This window comes from Balaenoptera acutorostrata, chromosome 14 (assembly GCF_949987535.1).
Source record: "Balaenoptera acutorostrata chromosome 14, mBalAcu1.1, whole genome shotgun sequence".
Taxonomy (NCBI): Eukaryota; Metazoa; Chordata; class Mammalia; order Artiodactyla; family Balaenopteridae; genus Balaenoptera; species Balaenoptera acutorostrata.
In genome coordinates this window covers 3,763,966-3,788,400 of record NC_080077.1, presented here as the reverse complement: position 1 = coordinate 3,788,400, position 24,435 = coordinate 3,763,966, and the positions used below count along the sequence as shown (strand labels likewise).

Genomic DNA, 24,435 nt, shown 5'->3' with positions numbered 1-24,435 from the left:
TTAAGAATTATCTGTCTGTTTTAATTTTACAAATTCTTTAATAAATTCCCAAAGGTTCCTTAAAATACAAAACAAATGAGTACAATGGGTTAGAAAAAAGTACATTAAGCATAAAAGAAAATTTCAAAATAAACATCTATTTAGGACACATTTACTCAAAAACTTAGAGTAAGACTTTGCAACCCTCCACTTTCTTTCAAAGGATATTTGTAGTAGACTTTTGGCCTTGAATGGAGCAAAGTTTCTCTCTCTACATATGGGCACAGTCCCCTGCAAGATTTTCCAGGCTAAGTAGGGTGTGGCAGCAGAGGTAGATTTACCTTGACGATAATGATGTTTAAACATCAGGTCAGTTCATTCTCACTGCCAAGACTATGGAATGAATCTTCGCTCTTTTGTATTTGTACTTCTATATTCTTTTCCTTTGAGGATAATACAAGGCCTCACAGAACCTGGATCTACCTGTGTGGCTCAGTCAACACCCATCCTAACACCTTTTCTCCTCTCTCTACCATGTAAACTGGCAAGTGGAATGGTTCTATTTTCTGACTCCTTTGCAGCTAAGGGTGGCCTTGGGATGTGGTGCTGGACAGTGAGATACAGTGGAAGTCCCTGGGAAGGGCTTTCCTTCCCAAATACAACAGAATAAGCTCATAATGAGAAGCTCTTTGCCACCTGTCCTGCACTTTCCCCTTTCTTCCCACATGGGACATGGACCCAGTGTCTGAACACAGCCATGCTGAGGCCCTGAGGAGGAAAACCATCCTCAAGGAAAGCAGGGAAGGAAGAGAGAAGAACCCTGGTTCCTTGATGATTTCATTGAACCTACGCCACCAACAACTAAACGTCTTTTTACTTGTTGATACAATAAGCTCTTTCCATATTTAAACCATCAATAGTTTTCCCAGCCTTTCCAAATCCTGAGATTTAAAATATGTTACCAACTCAAAAGAAAATTAACTCTATAAAATCTAAACGTATGTAACAGATAATACAAATCAGCATTTTATTTTTAAATTAAAATTTTCAGAATCATACATGTATAGGTTGTTTCAAAGATTTAGTATCACTAAAAGCCATATAATTTGAGAAAAGAAAGCCACTCAGAGCCACACACCTCCCCACCTTCCTGATCCCTGCCCATGAGGATTCACCCTCAACTCCAGCTTTTTCCAAAGAATTTATTTCTAGATTGCTGAATAATATATACAGTGGAGCTTGAAATCTTGGACTAAGCATTCTTAAACACTGGAAAGGATGTGTGGCATGCATGTGTGAAGTTAACACTCAGGAATGCAAACAAACACTTCAAATGTACTGTCCAGTGTAGTCTAGTTGTAAATGGACGGTCTTGATAGTTTCAACATCAGATTATTATGACAGTTCCTTTACCAGGGCATCGATACTCACTGTTTCTCCCCCTCACTCAGCTTGCTCTTCCCCATGATCTGCTTCACGTGGTTTTCAATAAACTACCAAGAATCAGAAATCATTTGGTCATGTGTAATGCATGATACTGCTCATTGGTAATGTCGGTAGTGTTGTCGATTATGTCCAAATGCGTTACCACTTCTAGAATCAGGCATAGCATACTACTTCATACTGTATATAATACATATGTAATCAAGGCAGCACTACCATCTATGAAAAAACAAATTGTTACCGTGCACTTTGGAGGGCTATCCTGGAAAGTCATTAAGGGAGCCATTTCATTACATTACATTCCTTGTCACCAAATAAACTTATTACAATTAATTTTTATGTGCAGAAGGGTTAGAGAAATGGTCAATTCTGATTGACACATTCAACTATTAAAAAAAGAATGCTCTTCTTTTCATTAATACATTAGCTTACACCTATCCAGTTTTAAGCTAATGTCTGCATAGTGAGATACTCCTGGCATGAGAGAACGTTATCATTTAGAAAGATTATGCATATACTTTCATATTTGGTTTATGACATAGTACGAGAAGCCACTAGGGGAAATATTTTTATTGAAAAACATAGATTCACACAAACTTACTTGTATTTTCTTCTTTAAAATTTTATTTGCTGTTTCCAACTTTATAGTTTCAGTCTGAAGGAAAATGGTTTGAAAAGAAAGATACTTGGTTAAGAATATTTGTTAAATATTTTTCCCCACTTATGGAACAAAAAGTATTATGTGAATGCTGTTATGCTAATTTCAAAAGTATTCAACAGCGCACCACTTAAAAACAATGAAAAAACAAAGCATGACTTGAAGGACATTTATTGAGACAGAAAGATCCTGGCCCTCTGGGTAAAAAACTAGAGAAGGTGGTAGCTGATGTTGCAAAAAACTGGAGAAGCTTAGGGAAGTTCCAGAGTAGAAGAGTTTCTCATTTTTCAGAGCTGATAATGGAATTTTTAAGATAGCCAGGTACAATATAAAAATACAAACATCAGTAAGTCATATAATATCAGTGATAACTGATTATAAACTGTAATGTTAAGAAAAAAATTTTGAGTTGCCATTCACAATAGTAACAGATACTGAAAAGTCACAAGAACAAAAGTAACAAAAAATATTTAAGACCAATGCATTAAAATAAACAAATACAAAATGAGCCTAGATAGAGTGCTCATATTGTAAAGCTGTCACTTCTTCCCAAATGAATTTCTAATTCATTAGAAACACAATAAAAATACCAAGAGTATTATTACTGAAACTGAAAAATTAGTTAATACTGTAAATGACAATATCCAAGATAATTGTGAACAAAATAATGATGAAGAGAGGATATCTGCTCTTCCAGATATCCACCATATTGAAAAGGATTCGTAATTGCATCATGAGGCTGGATAATGTATAATTAAGAAGTTGGGCTGACTTTAAATCCTAATTCTACTACTTGATGCTGTGAGCTTAATCAAGTTACTTAGTATACCTGTGTCTTGGTTTCCCTATCTGAAAAAGAGGGTTAATAACAGCATCTATCTCTTAGGGTTGTTGGGAATTAAATGAAATAGTATTTTTGTATTGTTTACAGAAATATCTGTGCATCATAAATCCGTGATATATTTAGTTATTTTGTCTTCTGGTTAGAAATAACATTTTGAATCCAGATCCAGATATCAGTTACATAATAGGATAATAAATGCAATTCTATTGTACCCTCCAGTATTTGAATTAAGGAACCAAATATAAATAATAAATATTTAAAGTATTATAAATTACTGATATGGAATCATTGTAGGGAGTCTTCTATTTCCTAGGTTCAATCCATTTAAAAGAGGTCTTAATTATGAAAGAAAAGTTTACATGATTTTGCATTATAACATGCTCACAATACATAAAGCTACAACTTGTTTTCACTGTTTAAAAATTCAACTATAAATTAGTGTTTCTTCTGAAGACAGTTTTAGTTTAAAAAGGAAGGGGCAGACTCTAAATGAAAATACAGAAGGAAATCTGAACAGATTATTTTAAAATAGAGAGAGAGAAATCAAAACAAGTTTAGACCACCACTACCTTCCTATACACTTTATAATTTGACTTAAAAAAAAAAAGGTAGTACTGGGAAAATATATGTAACTCTATAACCAGGAGAAAAAGAATATTCAAATATCACTTTTAAATTCTTTAAGTAGAAGTTGTATTGAGTCAGATTCTGCACAAATAAAAATTAGATCATAACATTAAAAATTTGGGCATCATAGCATTTCAAAACATAGATCATAATTTATATTTTATTGTTTATCAAAGAAATGGTTAGCAACAATTGATAAAGTCTAATATAGTAGACCCTCAATGGCAGTAACTAATCCTATCTTCCAGCATAATTGTACAACTTGTATGGAGTCTATGTGGCTCAATAGTAAATATAAGAACTTTGGGGCCCAAAAGAATTAAACTGAATCCCAGCTTTGCCACCTGTATTCTGTGTCAAGTTGAGCAGGTCACTTAGCCTCTCTGGGCTTCAGATTAAACTACATAGTATATATTAGACACTGAATGATGGGAGTAATTTTTATGATAACCATTTTCTATACAAAACTGTTAAGTTTTAAGAGATGTCAACTGACCTGAAAGAGATCCAATTTGACCCTTAACAGAGCTCTACAGAATTTTTATCACCTTCATTTTTGTTGTTTTAGCTCTATCTCTTAATTCTTCTAATCATTTGCTATAAATGTTTTGAATTGAAAATATATTTGGGCCAAATGTTATGTTATTTTTTTTCCCTATTGCAAAATCAAAATGCTTCACGTGTTTGCCAAGGTCTTCCAGCAAAAGAACAATGTAAACATTCAAATAAACAATTTGCATACCTCTAAGCTTTTAATCTTATTCTCGGTGATATGCAAAATTCCAGTATGAACCAAGGTTGTTTTAATTTCTCTTTCAAGAGCTTGAATTTCATCCCATTTATTAAGCACTTCACACCTCTTTTTTTCAACCTTCTCAATAAGAGTAAGGCGCTCCTCCTTCATTACATTTTTCTCAGGTGATTCTGGAATATTTTTTAAAAGCAAAGTATTCTACGTTTAATACCTTAGTCCTTATTAATAACATTATGTATTAAGAATATTATGTATGTTGTATATAGTTATAAACTATAATGTAACTCAAACTTCAAGCACATCAATAAAAATTATCTGATCCAAGTTAAGTATATGTATTTCATTGCCTTGGTATCTTTCTATATTGTGAATCTTTTCCTATTAAAAATATAAACAGTAAAGGCATAGCAATGGAGATAAAAGGAAAAAATTATCTGATCCAAGAATGGGGGGATTCCTCCTTTAATTCATTTATATAATTGATGAGTATTTATTGAGTGCTTAACACAGCGTGGGGAAGATGCATGGATGGATGACTTTGCCAGAGACGTGGGACTAAGTTGAGACCAGGAGGAGGAACAGGAGTCAGACAAGCGTGAGGGTGTGGGCAGGAGGCAGAAGAGCAGAATTTGGCACATTCAGTAAAAGGAAAGTTACACAGTAGGATGGGGGCACTGAGGGACCGGTGAGAGACAGGAAGAAATGACACTAGAAAGGAACAGGGGGCAGATCTGCAAAGGTCTTCTAGCCTACGTGAAGAAATCAGTCAAAGCTGACTTGAAGGCTTTTAGGCTGGGAAGAAACACTATCAACCATGGTCACTCTGTCTACGGTATCAAAAGTGAGAAAGGCAAGACTCCAATCTGGATGGCCAGTTAGGAAGCTACTGCAGTCATTCAAACTATCAGATCACAGTAGAACCTGGGGTATAAAGAGAAGTGGAGAGGAACGATTTAGGAAATAGAACTAGAATAGAATAGATCATGGTAGCTGCCATGATCTGGATGTAGAGGAGTAGATATCAAAATAACCCCTAGGTTTCAGCATGGCCATAGCTAAGAACAGATGTGGTGGGAAGGGAATAATGAGCTCAGTGCAGCAGAGAGGTAAGAAAGAGCTGGGTTTGAACCCAACTTGGCCACGGCCACTTACTACAAGCCCTGCTGACATGGTTACAGGGAGGAGAGTGAAGACGCCTGCCAGTGGTGTTCTGACTTGAGCGCCATGCGTTTGGAGATGCCATTCATGGAAATTTCCAAGGACATGTAAATTCAGAGAGAGAGAGCGAACCCAACCTTGGACTTGTTGAGTTGACACTCATGAGCCATGTCCAGTAGGCAGTGGCACATACAGATCTTAAGCCTAAAAATGTATTTTAGCAGCGAAGAGATTTAGAATCAAAGACACGTGGATTGAACCAAAAACATGCTGGGCTCCAATAAATATCAGTATTTAAGGAGTACAGAGAGGCAGTGGAGACAGAGAATAACTCACTGCTAAGGCTGCTTTGCTTTCAAGCAGCACAGCTAGATTCTGATGAGTGGGGGGGTTTAATTTTTTGAGAAAGAACAACTACTCCTTTTTGACAGGAAAAAAGGCAGAAAGAGTGATCATACCTACTTATACATAGGTGAGCAGGACCCAAGTCATTGCCGTCACTCAAACTTGCCAAATTTGGAAGAAGGGAAAAGTGGGAAGGTAAGTTTTGATACATGATGAGCTAACAGAGCAGAAACAGTCATTAAGCTTCTACACGAACTCTGAGAAATGCTACAAAATAAAGTCTTTGATCCCCACCTTGATCTAACCTGAGGGTTTCACCTGAAACAATTAACTGTCAGCAAAGAAGCCAAAAGGAGTGTGACCCAACTGTTCCTCTTTTTTACCTAAAGAGGAAGACTGTGGTATCAAAATGGGGGCAATTCCACAGAAAATGTGTATGGGTGGAGAAGGCTTGCGAATGAGAAAACTTTAGAAAACGAATAAAGGAGGAAGAATACAGGACACCAGATTTCTTCTCAAAACCGGTGAGACTTGTGAGAACAACCTCAAAGATGCTGAGAGGAGAAAAGTGATTCCAGGGTGAGTTAGTGTGGAAAAAGCCTGGAGGAAAAATGACATTTGAGTGAATCATAAGTGTAAACAGTAAAGATTAATGAGCAGCATACTTAATTGGACTTATTTTGGTTATTTAATCAAACTCTAAGTTGCGTATCTGATTTTGAGATAACTTTTAATATTGTTACTGCATAAATGTTCACAAAATGTAACTAATTTCCCGCGAACTGTGTGCTCCTGCCGACATGTAATAACGATACAAGCCGACAGGCAGAGCAACTCGGCTGTGCTAGGCCCTGTGGTCCTGCCGCACACGGGTCATCACGCTGAACCCTCCTAACGACTGAGGGAAGCACTGTCACTGCCCCCAATGACCAGGCAGCAGCTGAGATGAAACCAGTTCAGATAACAGCCATGTGAGTGGGTCGCTGAGACGGGCAGGTTGAGGACTGTCTGCAAGAGAGGGCATCCCAGACCTGGGCAGAAACTCATTGTTGCCTGGAAAAGCTGCCTCCTCTGATGCAGGAATAAAGATGTAAAGGTTGTGAAAACCAGGCTGGGCTGTCTTCCTTGCTGTTACCCTGGAAACCACAGGCCACGACCCCGCTTCTTCTATTTCCATCTCACTTGGTTGCGCTGAAGTGTTCACTGTCACCCCCCACACACACAATCTATTATATATTTCAAGACACTTTCTCTAAAATCAACAGTGTTTAGTCCTTCAGCACTTCCTCGGGGGAGCTGACTCTCATATTTATACCATTTGGTCAATTTTCTTAGAATCTATTCCAAATATCTTGGTCAAAGCTTGACTTAATTCTTGCTACATAAGGTCCTGAATTCATTCAGTGTTCCACTAAAACCCACAAAGATCCTGGAGGAAAATGAAATGCATACAAGTCGTCTCCTGTTACACAGAAACTCAATAACCAAAAGTGCCCAAAGCAGCAGAAACTGGGATAAAGATCTTGGCCCTGACAGAATCTCTTAAAGAAATCAACTGCTTCCTTGTGTCTTTAAAGTATTTCATTTAAACCACTTCAGATAAAATGAAAACTTACTGAATTTCTAAAGAACTTGATGGGGAGAAAAAGGAATAAAATGTAATAACCTCTCTGAAAAACGCTTTCAAACAACTAACAGAAGAGGCCATGAACAGTGGACCAGGTGTGAAGATTCCTCACCCGAAGGTCACAGCAAAAGTCACGTCAGAAGATCAATCACATGTCACTCACCTGATCTCTTCTTAGTGGATTGCAGCAACGTGCGTTCCAGCTCCAATTCACTTCTGAGTCTACGGTTTGGTGATAAAACATAGTGATGTGTTAGAACCCTGTTTGTACCTTTTTCCTTTTGTCTATTTTATACTACAGTCCTACAATTGAGAAATAAGAACAGATCTTCTTAGTTTCTAACAAAAAAGGTGATTTGGGGCTTCCCTGATGGCGCAGTGGTTGAGAATCTGCCTGCTAATGCAGGGGACACGGGTTCGAGCCCTGGTCTGGGAAGATCCCACATGCCACGGAGCAGCTGGGCCCGTGAGCCACAGCTACTGAGCCTGCGCGTCTGGAGCCTGTGCCCCGCAACGGGAGGGGCCGCGATAGTGAAAGGCCCGCGCACCGCGATGAAGAGCGGTCCCCGCACCGCGATGAAGAGTGGCCCCCACTTGCCGTAACCAGAGAAAGCCCTCGCACGAACCGAAGACCCAACACAGCCAAAAATAAATAAATAAATAAATAAATAAAGTAGCTATAAAATTAAAAAAAAAAAAAAAAAAAAGAAAGCAGGATATGAACCCTGCTTCTAAAAAAAAAAAAAAAAAGGTGATTTGAAGATGTATGAGAGCCTGGATCAGTCAAGTTCAATAAACAAAAGGATACTTTCTTACCAAGATTGCCTAAGCCACTGGTAAAGGAGCTGGTCTTACAGCATTTATTGATATTACTTTGTGACTTGGATTTTTAAGAAGCAAGGAGGCAAAGAAACTAGTATTTTACACTCTGAAGCCAATAATGAAATAATGAGGCCAATAATGGAAAAATCCTACCGATATTGGAATACATGTTGCATTTTCCCTGTTAATTATGATTGCATCCCATAGATACAATTTACAAATTCCACTATATTTAAACTAAAAATAAAACACAAGAAATTTTAAAAGGAGGAAATAAAACCTGTGTTATCTCTTTGTATCTTCTTCCTCGTTCAAAATAAACTACACTGACTATCTCTAATAGATTTAGAGAGAAAAAGGAATCAAATAAGTCTTGCATATACTGAGGGAAACCCTGTGATTTGGTTAAAAACATCAGCACCACAAATGACTTAACACTGCCTTGCCTACAAGGGGCTTAATGGTTTAAGATTTTCGTACACATTAACTCATTTTATGACAGACTAAAAGAAATAGAAAAGTATTATGACTCCAAGTTTAAGAAATTAAGGTTAAGTGGGTTAATAATAACGCTGAAAACCTTTTCAATATGTATTTCAGAGGGTTTAGTCTCCACAAACTTTTGATGTGTTGTGTTATATGAGACTTCCCTGGTGATGCACTGTTTAAGAATCTGCCTGCCAATGCAGGGGACACAGGTTCGATCCCTGGTCCGGGAAGATCCCACATGCTGCAGAGCAACTAAGCTCATGCACCACAACTACTGAGCCTGCGCTCTAGAGCCCATGCGACACAACTACTGAGCCCATGTGCTCTAGGGCCCACGTGCTGCAACTACTGAGCCTGCATGCCACAACTACTGAAACCCGCGTGCCTAGACCCCATGCTCCACAACAAGAGAAACCACTGCAATGAGAAGCGCATGCACTGCAACAAAGAGTAGCCCCCACTCACCACAAATAGAGAAAGCCTGCACACAGCAACGAAGACACGATGCAGCCAAAAATAAATTAAAAAAAAAAAAAACTTTCAATGTGTTACAGTTCTAAATGTTACTTATGTTTCTATTTCACTGTTTTGTTTTTCTTCCTGGGGACTTCCATTACATATAAGTTGGATCTTCTTTGCCTGTCTTTTATTTCAACCACTTTTTCTCTGACTCGTTTTCTTTATTTATCACGTTTTAATTCTCTTGATTGTTTCTTGCTTTTTTCTAATGCCCCTTGTTACATTTTCATTCAAAACTATTCCTCCCTGGACATGTCCTAGTTTACTCTTGATCTATAATATAATTTTGACTTTTTCACTATCTTTCCTCAGCTGTCAAATCTTGTTTCATGGCCTCCTCTTTTGCTGCTGTTGATTTCTGTGCTTAGGTTTTAAATTTATGACTCAAGGTTGTTTCTATACCCTGAAATGCTCTTTTGAGAATATTTGGTTTAGTTTGCAGGGCTGTGGCACAGATTTCTTCTCCAGCTGTTTGTTATTGTTGCCAGATGTTAGGGATTTTCATCAGCTAAATTATATGGGTCCTTATTTTCTGTTTTCTTTTTAGAGTCAGCTGTGTGGACACAGACTCTGCATTTTTATGGTTAGGGCTCCTAGTTTGTGAGATTCTTAATTCAAGAAGACACTTCTCTGTCAGAGCAAATTATACTTTTGTTTTCGTTGTTTGGGTTTTATTTTGTTTTGTTTTGTTTCCTTTTTATGTTTTTTTTTTTTTGAAGAGATGGAAAAACAGTAGTGGGAGGGGTTGTGTGCCCTTTGATTTTCTTCTCTTAAGGGGTTCTAAATTTCTCTCCCTTGCTAATTTTTCTCTTCCAAGTATGCTGATCACTTCCTTTTCACCCTCTTCTCACCCATATCATCATCTCAGAATTGTTTCCTTGCTTCCACACTCACTTTTATGTCCCCTTCTTTTGTGTCAGTGCTCTGGTGGACCCCCCAGTAACCTGTGCAGTATTCTCACTTTGGGTGGTTCACTCCCTCTCACACAGTGCTTTTAAGACAATTTTAGGATTTCTACTAATTCCATTCTTCTCTCTGACCCAGACTGACCTTCCTCTCACCAAGTTTTACAGAAAGAGAGTAGATAATGTTTCACTGGCACAGAATGTTTATTTTCTATTTTCAGGTATTTTGAATTTAGGACACTTTCTGTCTTTTAGTTACACTGAAGGCAGAGTTTTGATTTTTGGTTTTTGTTTCTTGTGTTGTTTGCTTGAGCATATTTTGAGTGTGTCAGATTTACTTTCATCTTTTTTTTAATTCTTTAAAAAAATTATACCCTATCAGATTGTGGTTTCACCCTGAAAGACTAATCACAGAGGTTAAAAGATTTTCTAAGTTAAAAAAATAACTAGGGGGGCTTCTCTGGTGGTGCAGTCGTTGAGAATCTGCCTGCCAATGCAGGGCACACGGGTTCGAGCCCTGGTCTGGGAGGATCCCACATGCTGCGGAGCAACTAGGCCCGTGAGCCACAACTATTGAGCCTGCGCGTCTGGAGCCTGTGCTCCGCAACAAGAGAGGCCGTGACAGTGAGAGGCCTGCACACCGCGATGAAGAGTGGCCCCCACTTGCCACAACTAGAGAAAGCCCTCGCACAGAAACGAAGACCCAACACAGCCATAAAATAAATAAATTAATTAATTAAAAAATAAAAATAAAAATAACTAGGGCATTCTTAAAAGCTATCTTGACTTTGCAGCATACTCAGCCAACAATAAATCCTCAGGGGACAACCGAAGAGGACCTGAGATTCCTTCGGAAACCTCCCCAAACTCCCCTCGTAGAAACACCAGATTTAGTAGAACATCCTCGTCACATGTGTGACGGATTGTGCAAGAGACCCAGCGACCAGCTTGGTGTTGATAAAGGCAGGGCGCCACACCCAACAAGGCAGGAAAAAGTGTAAAATATGCTTGTCACATGGTTTTAAGACATTGTAAAATAAGTGTAATCCCAGCATAGATCAACCCTCACTTGTCATTACGGTCCAGGGCTGCTTTGATGGCCATCACGAGTGTCCTCAGCGCCTCCCTGGCCTGGTTGACATCTGCGGTCCTCACCCTCCCCGTCTCCAGCCCCTGGATGTGAGTCAGCAAAGTCTGGGCAGAATGAGGCTGTAACAGGTGAGACAAACACAAAGCAAGGGTGAGGATTTTCCTTTTTCTGTTAATACAGTGTATTCAAGATGTCCTGAGCCAAAATACAAATTCTAGTCAAAATAGGTAAATAGGGAGGACGGAAGGGAGGGAGGAATATCAGAGGAGGGATAAATAGCCACGTGAAGATCTGGGTAAGGTATATATTTTTTAATGTTAAGCTCTTATTTTCCTAAGACATTTAGAGTGGTGGGGTTTCACTGTTGGTTTGTGTGGGGGAAGGAAAGTGCCGAATAAAGTGCTTCGAGCGCATTATTATCAGCACCACAATTATTTCTTCCTAATTAGTGAGAAACGATATTAACTCGATGGCTATATATGGATATAAAGTGATGCTTCTCAAATGTGGTGAAACAAAGGTCTCTGCCTTCTTAAGTGATGGGCTGCCAAGTTTCCAGAAGCAGAAAGAAGGATCTAGTGCCCTGATGGCCTGGGGATTTTTTCATTCTGGTGTTTGATTGGGATATGGGCATATATGTTCCTTTATGACTTAACCTCAAAAAGTAAAGAACAGGGTAGACACCCAGCTGGAGCCATGGCTTATTCCTGCCAAACAAAAGCTTTTTTCTGAAGCACGAAAAGCTCAAGACAAAGAACACCATGCACACATGTGATTTTCAATTAAGAGCTAAGTTAGAACGGACTTCCTTGTCAGGCTGTGATTTTTTTTTTTTTTCCTAGACAAAGTAAGACATCCTTCTTCCCCATTTATAAGATAGGATTTTCAAACTTTATGGAAAATGTCAGAAGTCATCCTAACTACACTGCTACATTCTCTTAGTTTTGTAAGTGATAACGTCATTCCTGTAGCCCATCTTCCTTACTAAGCATCCACAGGTGTGGCTTAAGCCTGGAGGGAACCCCTGGAAGTCGGCACAGTGAGAGGAGGTAGCCACAGTTTATGTGGGCTTCTCGCTCTCCCCTGAGGGTAACAACTGTACATGCTTTCCAGTAATTACTAACGTAGCACCCTCTATAGTCCCAAACCATTTACATCTATAGCTACTCCAGGGTTTGGGACCCCAGAGAGTCCCATCTCTGCTTCCGTGCTGTGTCTGTGTCCAAACTTCCCTCTTCCTCTAAGAAAACCAGTCATTGGATTAGGACCCACCTTAACGACCGCATCTGAGCTTGATTACATCTGCACAAACCTTATTTGCCAAGAGGGCACCCAGCTTCCAGGTGGGCACTATTTCACCTCGTTGGGAAAATGCAGAATGTGCAGTTTGGAAGGAGCTGGTGAGGCATCAGGAGACAAGGACCACACACGAACTATGGCAGCAAATGTTCAATAAAGAGCAGCTTAACAACAGTGTTGGAAACTGGAGATGTTTGTGGGACATTTTCTTACTTTTATTTTGCTGTCATAACAAATTACCACAAACTTAGTGTCATAACACAAATTTATTATCTCTGTTCTGTAGGGCAGAAATCTGAGTGGCTTTTGGACTCTGCTCAGGGTCTCACTGGGCTGAAATCAAGGTGCAGGCTGCACTGCCTTCCTTTCTGGAGCTCCAGAGCACAAACCCCTTCCATGATCATTCAGGTCATTGGCAGAATCCGGTTCCTCGAGGTTGTAGGACTGAAGTCCCATTCCCTTGACGGCTGTCAGCAGGGTCCACTCTCAGCTCCTAGGGGCCTCTCTCTAGTTCCTGCGTCTGGACCCTCCACCTCACAGCTCCCAATGGTCCTGACTTCTTCTCAGGCTTAGAATCACAGAACTCTGACTTCCCCTTCTGCCACCTCTCCCTTCTGACTTCAGCCAGGGAAAGTTCTCTGCTTTTAAGGTCTCGTGTGATTAGATTGGGCCCATCCAGTTAATTCAAGATAATCTCCCTATTTTAAGGTCTATAACCTGCCGACTCAGACACCTAAGTGTCAGCCTCCAGGGGGACACCGGCTGGATACACTGTAATCTGGAACTCACAGGAACGATTGGGGTGATGCATACAAAGCCAGGAGCCATCAGTGTAAGGGATCTCATCTACCAGCAGAGAGTGAGGAGAGAGAGAGGGCCGATTCTGAGCGAAGCAGACACGCGAGGACTGGGTTACAGAAGGACAGGCCTGCAGAGATCACGGAGAACTGGTGGCCAGAGATACTGCAAAAAACAAGAAACGTGCGAGCCTCTCCCGCCCACCCCTCACTGTAGCCTTTACCTGGAGTGTCCTTCATGAGTATGAAGCCCATTCCTATTAAAAGTGTCAGCTGTTCTACATTATGGAGGCATGAGTGGGATTTCTTTGATTCAGACAGTTTTCCAGTGCTCAGGAAATATGAAGAAATAGGTTCTACTTAAGACTTGCATGATTGATTGTTACCTTATACTGTTCTGTGGGCTGGGTCTTCAGAAGTAATAACATGTAGAGTTCATATTCGTCCTATAGAAAGAAAGAAAGAGAGGAAAAAAGAAAGAAGGAAGAAAGGAAGCAAGGGAGAAAGGAGAGAAGAAAGAAAGATCCATTGGAAATGTGTTATGAGTTACAGAACAATGTAATATTCTTTGCATATGTAAATAAAATGGAGGCTAAGGACGTCAGTTCAGATCATTTTAAAAAAATGTAAGAATGCTCCTGCAATATATTAAATAGTATACACACTAAAAGGTACAAAATCTCACCATCTTTAAAGCATATTTGAGTATTAACTATTGATGACTTCAGGATAGAATCACAAAATACCTTGACACACGTACAACATATGACCTCCTGCCACTAGGACGCTCCATGGATTTGGGTCCTACTGACCTTCCAGGGATGGAGATGTTCTCCGGAGGGCAGACCACCACACCCTGCTTTTAAGCCTTGCCTGTTCTGGGGACTTGGACAATAGCAGACTCCACAAGCAACCTAATTCCAACTCAGCTATGATATGATGGTCACTTTCACCATGAAATCACAACACACCTATAACTCCTTAAAGAGTCATATAAAATTATATATGCATAACCATAGACGTTTCTGTGGCACATATTTGCAGTTTATAAGAGTTTATCTACAATTAGGAAGCTTTAGTATAAATATATGGGCTTCAGGAGTGAGCTAGCTGGGTGTTTGTCTCACGTGGCCCATTTATGACTCACGTGGCTGTAGGCACATTCCTTCAGGTCTCCGTGAACGATTTTCCTCATGTGTAGAACGGACACCATGATACTCGGCAGAATTTCTGTGAGGCTTGAGCTCACGTGTGCAAAAAATCATGCATGGCTCTCAATTGTTATCTGGGAAAAGCATCTTTCTCTTACCTTAATTTCTTTCAAGATATCACCAAATATCAAAGAACTATTGCAAATATCTTCAAAGACTTCTCCAAAGACCTGTAGTCTGTTGAACTCTTCAGGGTCACAGACACATATTTTCTGGAGCTTCTGGAGGAAAAAGAGAACCAGCCCGTTTCAGGATGACTTCATTTTCCTTTCTGATTAGTTTCTCAGGTTGAGGAATCAGACACCCCATGGGGCTTTCTCTCAGGGGGCACAGGTCCCGCCCCCCAGCGTTGGGTCTCAGCAGAGCTGAGTGCCAAACAGCCTGGGGCTGCGAACCTATGTTTGCCTGATTTTTCCATATTTATTCCCTTGCATCCTGTGAATCAGGGATTCACTCTCTGCCTCTACAGTGTCCTCAAGGTCCATCTCTTTCTATCAGTCCTCGCAGCCAAAAATCTCATCGCTGTTTGGTTATTGCATATGTAGACTCTTCCCTGCAACCTCACCCTTCCCATCACTAAGTACCACTCTCAGCCCTCGGTCGCTCACGGCAGCATGTCCTATGATGATGCCAAAATACTTTCTACAGATCGCTTGGCTCCGACTCGGATTTCACCTGCACCCTCAACTCTCTCCTCGCCCTCTCTTCACATTCTTCCATAGCGAGTCAGGCAAACCTCTTCCTCAGGTGCGTCTGCTGTCCCAGGGGCACTTGCTTGACTATAGCTACTCTGCAACATCCGTTGCTATCCATTATGAAATCACCTCCAAGGCACCACTTTCCAAACTTAACCTTCTTTGATTTCACCCTAACTGTTACCATCTACATCACGTGGGATATTCTCAGCCCTTTTCCATCCTGCCTGGGAAAGTAAGTGAGGCGTCAGAGAGCCAGCCTCCGCCCACAATCTTTAGACTCCCAGGACTGGCACGGGCACCGACAGTATCGCAGAACTGCCCTCCTTACCTGCTCCAACTTCTTTTCATGGCATGTCGCTACCTTGCTCCCAGTGAAGTCACTCTTCCAGACATCTTGCTTTGCAAGAACTTGTTTCTGGAAACTCAAGAACTTCCTGTACTTGTCAGCTTTTGTTATGCCAGCCAAGTGTGAGCTGAGGTACTGGAACTCGTCCCTGCCTGGGGGGCACGTTGCACACTCACGGCTGGACTTCACTTCTTTGTACTTCAGAACCTTCATCTTGGGCCATCTTAGCTCTTCTCTCTTTGGCCGTTCAGGAGAACCTCCCTCTCTCAAACCCTTCTTTGGAATCAAATCCTTCTCCGAAGTGTGGGAACCCTGTGTCAGAGAGTTCAAATACCTGAAGAGTGGTGTGTTCTCGGCATCGTTTGGGCCCACAGCTGTGTTGAATGTAAAATAAGCTAAAGCATCTTTCATCTTTTTAATCTTCTTATCGGATGGCTTTTCTACTCCAAAGACGTTTGCCTCCTTGGGCCTGTTGGCATTGGGCCAGTGGTACAGGATTGTCTCCAGAGGCCTGTAGAGCTTGCTGGGGTTCAGGTGTCCGGAGGTGTACGTGTAGACATCATCTCTGTGGTCTTTCTGGAGTTTGTTCAGAAGTGTCCTTAGATTGCACGGAGTCTTAATACGTGGTGTCTCACAGTGTTTCCGCCTTAGGTAAACTGGTCAGGAAAGGCAAGAAGAGTATTAAATACCACTCTGGCTCCGCAGTGAGGCTGTAAGAGGGCTGTGTGCATTTGCCGCGCCGGCACATGCCTCTCCCAGAGCAGGAGCCCACACGTACAGAGAGGAGAGAGTACAGACCAGCCTGGCTGCAGACGAGGGGTGAACCAGGGCACGTGACGGGCAATTCCCATCAGAAAGCCCGGGACCCGCAAAGCCAGGAAGAAGGAAAAGGGGATTCTGATCCAACAGGGAATTTCTTACTCTCTTAGCAAAAGCTCTAGAAGAAAAATCTAAAGGCGTGATCATAATTCTTAATGACGCTTAAAGACAGCCATGCTAGGGAATAAATAAAGGTGTTTTTCTTTCTCCCTTAAAACTAAACATCTCAGGAGTCCCTGAGCAAACCGGTCCATGGCTGATGAGGCGTTCACACATCCCCCGCCCCGTGTAGGAAGATAATGAGCCACAGAGTGAAACGTGTGGCTGTGTTGACAGGGGCCCCAGCTCCCTCCGCAAAGGGTCCTGGAGGTAGGAGTCCATTGTCCGTTTGGGCACTGGGAAACGCCGGCCTTCTGAATTAGTTCCCTAACTGTGTGAGCTCAGAGATCTTACATAACCTCTCTGAAGCAGTTGCTTCCTCTGCACAATCAGGAGAACTGTCCTGCTCTGAAGGGCCAACGGCCAACCAAATAGAACTGCTTTTGGCAAAAAAGCACATGGATGCAGTAGACACTCCATAAAGGCCACCTATTTTTATCAAAGTCCAGGGAACACCTTCTCAACGCTTCTGGTAGGACAGGAGTAGGCCCAGACTCCAACATGACACGGGGGAGGGGCTTTCTTCCTGGGCTGTCGCTGAGATGCTCATGGAGTGGCAGGCCTGATGCACGACCTTCCCAGCGAATCCTGGAGGAATCAGCCAGCAGATGTCGTATCACTGCCTTGTTACCCGAGCTGGGAGGGGCCCTGGGAACAAGGCAGTGAACCAGGCCCGTCGGGGCCCTTGAGGGCCTGGCCTGAGCTCTCAGAGGCCCAGGATTCACCTACATCCACACCTGCCACACCCCTCAATCCACACGACAGGCCCACCTGTAACTAGGTCCCTTTGGTGACAGGGAAGCCGAGGGGAGTTTTGTGATCAACTCAAGTCCCGGCACCTGACAAGTGACAGCGTTGATTTCTGAACGCAGCATTTTTACCCTAACTGTTGGGTTCTTCCCTCATTCCACAAGGGCTCGAGCAAAGGGGGCCAGGGCAGGGCTTTCTGGGACCCACACCAAACCCCTTCCTCTGGCCAATCCACGTCTGAAAGCAGGACCATAAATCAGGACATGTCATTGTCTCCATTGCCACCTGAGAGAAGAAATGAGGGCACAGAGGGTATGAGGAGGGGTAACAGTGTCTCGTGCTGTGTGATGAACCCCCCTACATCCAGAAGCTTCACACCCCCAGACTAGCTCACTACCCCATGGTCGGCACTTCAGCCTGCGGGCTGAGCTCTCCACTCCAGGATCACATCACGGATATCAGGGTGTGGGCCCAGCTGGGTCCTTGGGGACTTTGAGGGGAAATCTGATCCTGGGCTCAGTCCTGTTGTGACAGAAGCCAGTTTCTTGCAGGTGTTGGACGGAGATCCCCACCTCCTAGTTGGCCTTTGGCGGGGGTGACTCTTGGCTCCTGGGGCCACCCACCTTCCTGGCCATACGGGCCACCTTCATCCCTGAGCCAGCAAGGGCACTCTGCATACTTCCCGTGCCCTCGACCTCTGACTCCTCCCCTGTGACTGACCTCATGTGATTAGGCCAGGCCCACCCAGCACTCTCCCTGCCGTGAGGTCACTGGTACCATGGGACACGGTGCAAACACAGGGTGCTTGCCTCATGTTCAGTCCCGGGATCTGTGCTGCGCACATACACGGGGCAGGGAACTCGGGCCACCCCAGGGCTCTGCCCACCCCAAGCCAAGCCTGGGCTCTGGGCTTGGGCTCTTGCTCTCTGCCCAAGCCCAGAGCCCAGGCTCCCTTTGCACTGTCCCAGGGGGAAAGGAATCATCCTTTCCCTCCTGTGCAGTTGGATCCTGGAGCAAACACTTGTAGCAATGGGATCCTTAAGAATTTCCCTGCTGAGTAGTTTAGTACTTCAAAGAAACCAGTTAAGAAATGTTAAAAAAATTTTTTCAGCCAGAATTCCTTTTTTCTTTTTTTTTTTTAACCTTTTATTTTATATTGGAATATAGTTGATTAACAATGTTGTGATAGTTTCAGGTGTACAGCAAAGGGATTCAGTTATACATACACATGTATCTATTCTTTTTCAAATTCTTTTCCCATTTAGGTTACATAATATTGAGCCGAGTTCCCTGAGCTATACAGTAGGTCCTTGTTGGTTATCCATTGTAAATATAGCAGTGGGTACATGTCAATCCAAGCCTGTTTCTGTTTTGTAAATAAGCTCATTTGTATCAAGGAAATGTTAAAATATTAATAGAACAAGTTTTCAAGCCAGATAATCATAATTCATCAAACGCACCAACATGTAAAGAAAGCACTAAAAAAACATTGCATCAGTTGGGCTTCTCCAGAGAAACAGAACCAGTAGGATGAATATATAGAGACAGAGATTTATTGTAAGGAATTGGCTCACACAGTTATGCAGTCTGGAGAGTCCAAAATCTGCAGGGTAGCTAGCAGGCTAGAGACAGAGTTCACGTCCAAATACCTTCTGCTGGAGGATTTTCTCTTGCTTGCGGGAGGTCAGTTTTTGGTCTATTAAGATCTTCAACTGATTAGATGAGGCCCACCCACACTATGGAGGGGAATTCGTTTTATTCAAAGGCTCCTTACTTAAATGTTCATCTCATCCCAAAACACCCTCAACAGAAACATCCAGCATGTTTGACCAAATATCCAGCACTGTAGCCCACCTAAGTTGACACATAAAATTCACCATCACACACATTAGACCCACTCTTTTTGGAAAATGGGAGGAGGTGACTTAATTGTTGTGTTTTCCTTTGTTTATTCTATTTCCAGAAATGATTTAGAGCCACCAGCAAATTAATTAGTAAAATCACTTTCCTACTTAGAATTTGTTTTCCTTAGTTTGCAGGAAGACTTGTTTCACTAGACTTGGAGAATCCAGATTCCGTTTCTCTCTGCCAAGATCTTATGATAAGTACCAGGGGTCCCATCTCAGCAATGAATATTTTAATGATTTTTCTAATCGTAAACATTGTGATTTGCATATCCTGCCATCTCAAGCTGACATGCAGGGAAAAAAAGTTGAAAGGGTTCATGGAAAATGTGATTCTTTACAAAATGATCAGGGAATAAATTTGCTTTAAGTAAAAGCAAACCAACTTTTTGAATAGATACTGATAAGGCAGATATAGTAATAGGTTTTGGGGACTAGATTTGAATTAACAGATATTTCAACAATTGTTAGCATTTGATATTTTTAAACACAGGGTGTTGTTTTTTAGTAATTCACCTTTTTCAGAATAGAAGCAACAGGTCTTTAACATCAAAATTATTAGAAATCACTGCCCTGTGTTATCTAAACTCTGGGAACCCTGGCATCACATGGAAATCTCGTTGGTCTCTTTCCAGAACATCCTACACCACCTGTGTTTTCTGTGCTCTGTCTCCCCCACTTCCATCCTGAAGTCAGCAAATATCCTGGAATGTGTTAGTAGCAAGAATTCAGAGAACAGGCCAGGCCAGGTGGGGTGCCAGGCTTCAGACAACCCGGTCCCTCCCTGTGTTCTGTGGTCCCCTACCAACTCCTAACAGAGCCTACATGGGGCATCTTTCCATCCATGTGAACCCTCTCCTTCTGGCTATTTTGCTCTGCCCCATTTTATCCCCCTGGAGGATATTTAAAAACTCCTCTCAAGATTGTCATCTTTCTTTCCTGAACCCGGCAGATGGCATTGGGACTGTACCCATACACTTCTGCTATGACTCTTAAATTTCCTCAAGGGAAAGAACTATGTTGTATTCACACTAGCATCTTTGGGAAAAGATGAGGGGTAATTGTTTAGTTTAATGAATAAATGTGGAAAAGAAGTAATGTTTTCAGAATTTTAAATAATAATTTAAATTTTTATTCTGTACCACACACTGTGCTCTCTTTCTTAGGGGATAAAGCAAGTGTCCCACCAGGAACCTTAAAGTCCGATAAGGAAGAAGATATGAACACCTGTGATAAGGGAGAATACAGGTGCTGTGGGAGAAGCACACATTACAGTGTTGACTGAGAAAGGAAAAAGAGATCTTATGTCAATTATCTTTCTTAGGTTGGTTGAGAGTGGAAGGCAGAGTAATGGTGCCTCAAAGATGTCCATCTCCTAAGCCATGCTCCTGACAAAAGGACTTTGCAGATTTAATTAAAGTTATAACCTTAAAATAAAGAGATTTTTCTGAATTATCTGGGTCCAGTCTAATAAATCCCTAAAAGCAGAGAACCTTCCCTGGCTGAAGTCAGAAAAGAGAGGTGGCAGAAGGGGAGGTCAGAGTTCTGTGATTCTAAGCCTGAGAAGGATTCAGGACCATTGGGAGCTGTGAGGTGGAGGGTCCAGGTGCAGGAAGTAGAGGGAGGGCTCTAGGAGCTGGGAGTGGACCCAGCTGACAGCCGGCAAGGGAATGGGACTTCAGTCCTACAACCTCAAGGAACAGGATTCTGCCAATGACCTGATGATCCTGGAAGGAGTTTGTGCCCTGGAGCCTCCAGAAAGGAAGGCAGCCCAGCCTGCACCTTGATTTCAGCCCAGTGAGACCCTGAACAGAGGCCACCTGAGCTCACCCAGATTTCTGCCCTACAGAACGGAGATAATAAATTTGTGTTGCTTTAAGCTGTGGCAATCCGTTCTAGGAGCAGCAGAAAACTAATACATTGGGGCAGTGAGTGGAATGTAGGTTTAGTTGATCTGTGATAGGAAGGGTGGGACGGTGATGACAGGGTGGCGGGAGCTAGTGGCCAGCAGAAGGGGCGGCAAAAGCCCTAGACAGCAGTGGCATTTCAAGGACAGCAGGCATTGCAAGGAGAGGTGACGGGTGACCACCCAGAGCCCACCATCTCCCTCCCCCAGGGACCCCAAACAGAAGAAAGCAGTGACACCTCCCAACCTTATGGAGTAGAGCGACTTCAGTTTCTTTACTTGCCTATTAAAGAAAGGATGACCTCCAGGGCTGACCGACTGTAGAATTGCCACCGCTGCCCCATGCACTTCCTACGCCTGGAATGCGGGCATCTCAGCCTCACTGGCACCGAACACCGACTCTGGCCTTCTACCCACTTTACCTGGTAGGGATTTGCCTGGCAACTAATTTTTCTTCCTACTTTTAATTTACAGATTATGTACTTATTAAGAAATACAAAAATAAGGTGAGATGCTTTTCTATGTGCAACCACCGAGTTGTACTTTTTACACGTGAAATGAAGTTACTTTATGAATTTAATTCTGTAGGGCAGTTCCTGAGAGTCAGGGACATTGACACGGATGTCCCGGCAAAGTGGGCTTGGATGTTCTGTCTCAGCCTCATGAGCTCTACTCTGGGTGCCCACCTCCTTCCCTCCCAGCCCTCACGGGAACAACACTGACACCCCCACGGGACACAAAGAAACAGGTGTTTTGTGCAAAACTGTCTGAACGGTCAGTACGACGGAGGCAACACACCTGGAAGCAGACAGGAGCTTGACAAGAGCTAAAGTAGCACAATTAGAAATTCTTCTCACTCTTAGTGCTGAGAACACTTGCCCAGGGAGGGGACTGACACGATCATTTATATTCTTTATAAAGAAGAGGGTTTTTCTTAAACACAATTAGTATGTCGAGTCATTGCATGCAGAAGAATAGTCAAAGAACTTAACAAAATCACGTTTTAAGCAGCGAACATTTCCAAGACGCTTTTGCACTCACACCGGCTGCTGTTCGCCTTTATTTGTTAAGTTGGGCGATTCCCGCAGTGCGTTGACTGGGCCATGTCCCTGAGACCAATCCCAGTGCGCACGTGACAGACGCTCTCGGCCTGGTTGAATGTCTCCATGAGGCATTTGAGGACATTCAGAAATATGGCCCACTTCTGAAGAACCTAGGGGCAGGACAGGAAGAAAGACGCAGACGTAGAGAATGGACTTGAGGACACAGGGAGGAGGAAGGGGAAGCTGGGACGAAGTGAGAGAGTGGCATGGACATATATACACTACCAAACGTAAAACAGATAGCTAGTGGGAAGCAGCCGCATAGCACAGGGAGATCAGCTCGGTGCTTTGTAACCACCTAGAGGGGTGGGATAGGGAGGGTGGGAGGGAGATGCAAGAGGGAGGAGATATGGGGATATATGTATATGTATAACTGATTCACTTGGTTATAAAGCAGAAACTAACACACCATTGTAAAGCAATTATACTCCAATAAAGATGTTAAAAAAATTAAAATATGAATAAATAAATAATTAATTTTAAAAAAAGAAATATGGTCCAGCCACCCTTGAACTAGACTCATTACCTTGTTGAAGAAACAGTAATAGTAATAGCAAATGGAACGAGTACTTACATTTGGTATCCTAAGCACTGTACATGCACTAGCTCATTTAGTCCTCACCACGGCCCCAGGAGACGGGTGCTCTTACCACCCCCTTTTGCAGATGTGGACACTGAGACACAGGTGGTTAATCAGGTGTGCACGGCTCCTGGAAAGCTGCTTCCACAGCCCATGGTCTCACCTGCCCACTAACCAATGCACAGAGGCCAGTACAAACGCACTTGGAAGTAATAAAATCCCATTAAAATATTTTATAATTCAGACTGCTTCAATCCAACAAGTTTTCCCTCTGTCCCAAATTCACCTGAATCATCAGCCTTTTCATGCACGCTGTGTGATGAGAAAGCAAGGGCTTCAGAGTCCGAAGACCCAGGGCGAAGTCTGCCCCCCATTTGTAAAATCACAATAACCCAGCCTCCAGAGAGATGAAACTAAATCAGAGATTGGGAAGCACTTTGTACGCAGCGGTGTGGAGCTCCTGTGGTTTGTGGTTGTTTAGCGAGACTGTGGAAGGGCCATGTGCTAAAAAAAATCCTGAAATGTGGTTTTTTAAAAAAGAACACACGAACAGCATCTAGAAATGTCCCCCATCCTCCCTCCTCCCAGAAGACACACACACACACACACACACACACACACACACACACCCGACCTCTTTCTCTGCCTTTTATTATTGGGTTTTCTGAGAAGTTTCCAATCCCCAAATCCAATCCTAAACCCTGGTGATCGGGAGCTGAGTTGCAGCCACAAGAAAGGTTTTGATTCTCCACACTGGGTTAGAGAAGCTGGGTTCCTAGGCAATCAAACATCAAACACCAAACACAAAACGCTCAATGCCCACTTACATTCAGGCTCCGAATCCTCAGCCATCACCACCTCCCCACTGCAGCTGCTGAGGCTGGGAGTTGCCCTGGAGACAGACAAACATTCCAAGTCCCTCCCCCAGGGCTCCTCTGTTGCCGGGCAACCAGGGTACACAGCCCCCTGCCAAGGGATCTCTCCTCTGACCGCCTCATATGCCTCTGGCCTTCTTGAACAGGGAGTACTAGGTTTGCTTGCCTGTTTTCCTTTTTAAAATAAAACCCTTTTTGTGATTTGAAAAACATCAAAATGCCCTCGCACTCTTTAATTCCTTTCCAAAGCCCAGGAAGCCAAAGGTAAGTGGCCTTTCGTTGGGCATCTTCTATGGAGATGTACAGATTGTACAGTGCACGACCCATCCAACTGTACCTGGAGTGCTAGTGCATAGTAGGTGCCAGTCTCTAAATGATCATTTAGTCATTTTAGTGTTATTATCCACGAAGTTCCTAGTAGGGAATTGAGATCATGTGAGGTAAAGCAACCTGCCGGAGATCAGTTAGCAGGAAACAAAAGCATGTAAATTCACGTTTGGCTGCAAAGTCGGTGCTTTTTCCTCAGGCTACCCCATATGTCAAGGGAGGAAACTCTAAAACCCTCTAAGATTCTTATCTTTGAAAACTGTATTCGATTTAAATTTCTTCCAGGCAGAGAGAATTCAGTGCAGTGGAATGCTGGCTCCTCTGCTCTCAGGAGAGGTCACTCTGAGCAGCCCTCACTACTCACCAGCTCCAGATGACAAAGGTGACAAATCTGACCTTCC

At 42.7% G+C, this 24,435-nt stretch overlaps 1 protein-coding gene across 1 annotated transcript; it reads right to left on the bottom strand.

Moving 5' to 3' along the window:
- On the bottom strand, window positions 1-23,684 carry C14H6orf118 (chromosome 14 C6orf118 homolog). Its single transcript, XM_028167467.2, has 10 exons — window positions 23,660-23,684; window positions 15,594-16,267; window positions 14,666-14,788; window positions 13,743-13,802; window positions 11,240-11,364; window positions 7,599-7,657; window positions 4,294-4,475; window positions 2,024-2,077; window positions 1,411-1,472; window positions 1-58 (listed from the first exon to the last, which is right to left on the bottom strand). Exons 1-10 carry the CDS (start codon window positions 23,682-23,684, stop codon window positions 1-3), a joined length of 1,422 nt encoding a protein of 473 aa, XP_028023268.2.
- Between the last annotated feature and the right edge of the window lie 751 nt (window positions 23,685-24,435).

Bases quoted from the DNA above. Each gene is read 5' to 3' on its own strand.
- C14H6orf118 (XM_028167467.2), bottom strand. From the start codon at position 23,684: ATGGCTGAGGATTCGGAGCCTGAAT. The intron at 13,803-14,665 runs GTAAGAGAAAGA...TTCTTTCTATAG, and splicing joins ATATCTTGAAAGAAATTAAG to GACGAATATGAACTCTACAT. The intron at 1,473-2,023 runs GTAAGTTTGTGT...GATTCTTGGTAG, and splicing joins TTTTAAAGAAGAAAATACAA to TTTATTGAAAACCACGTGAA.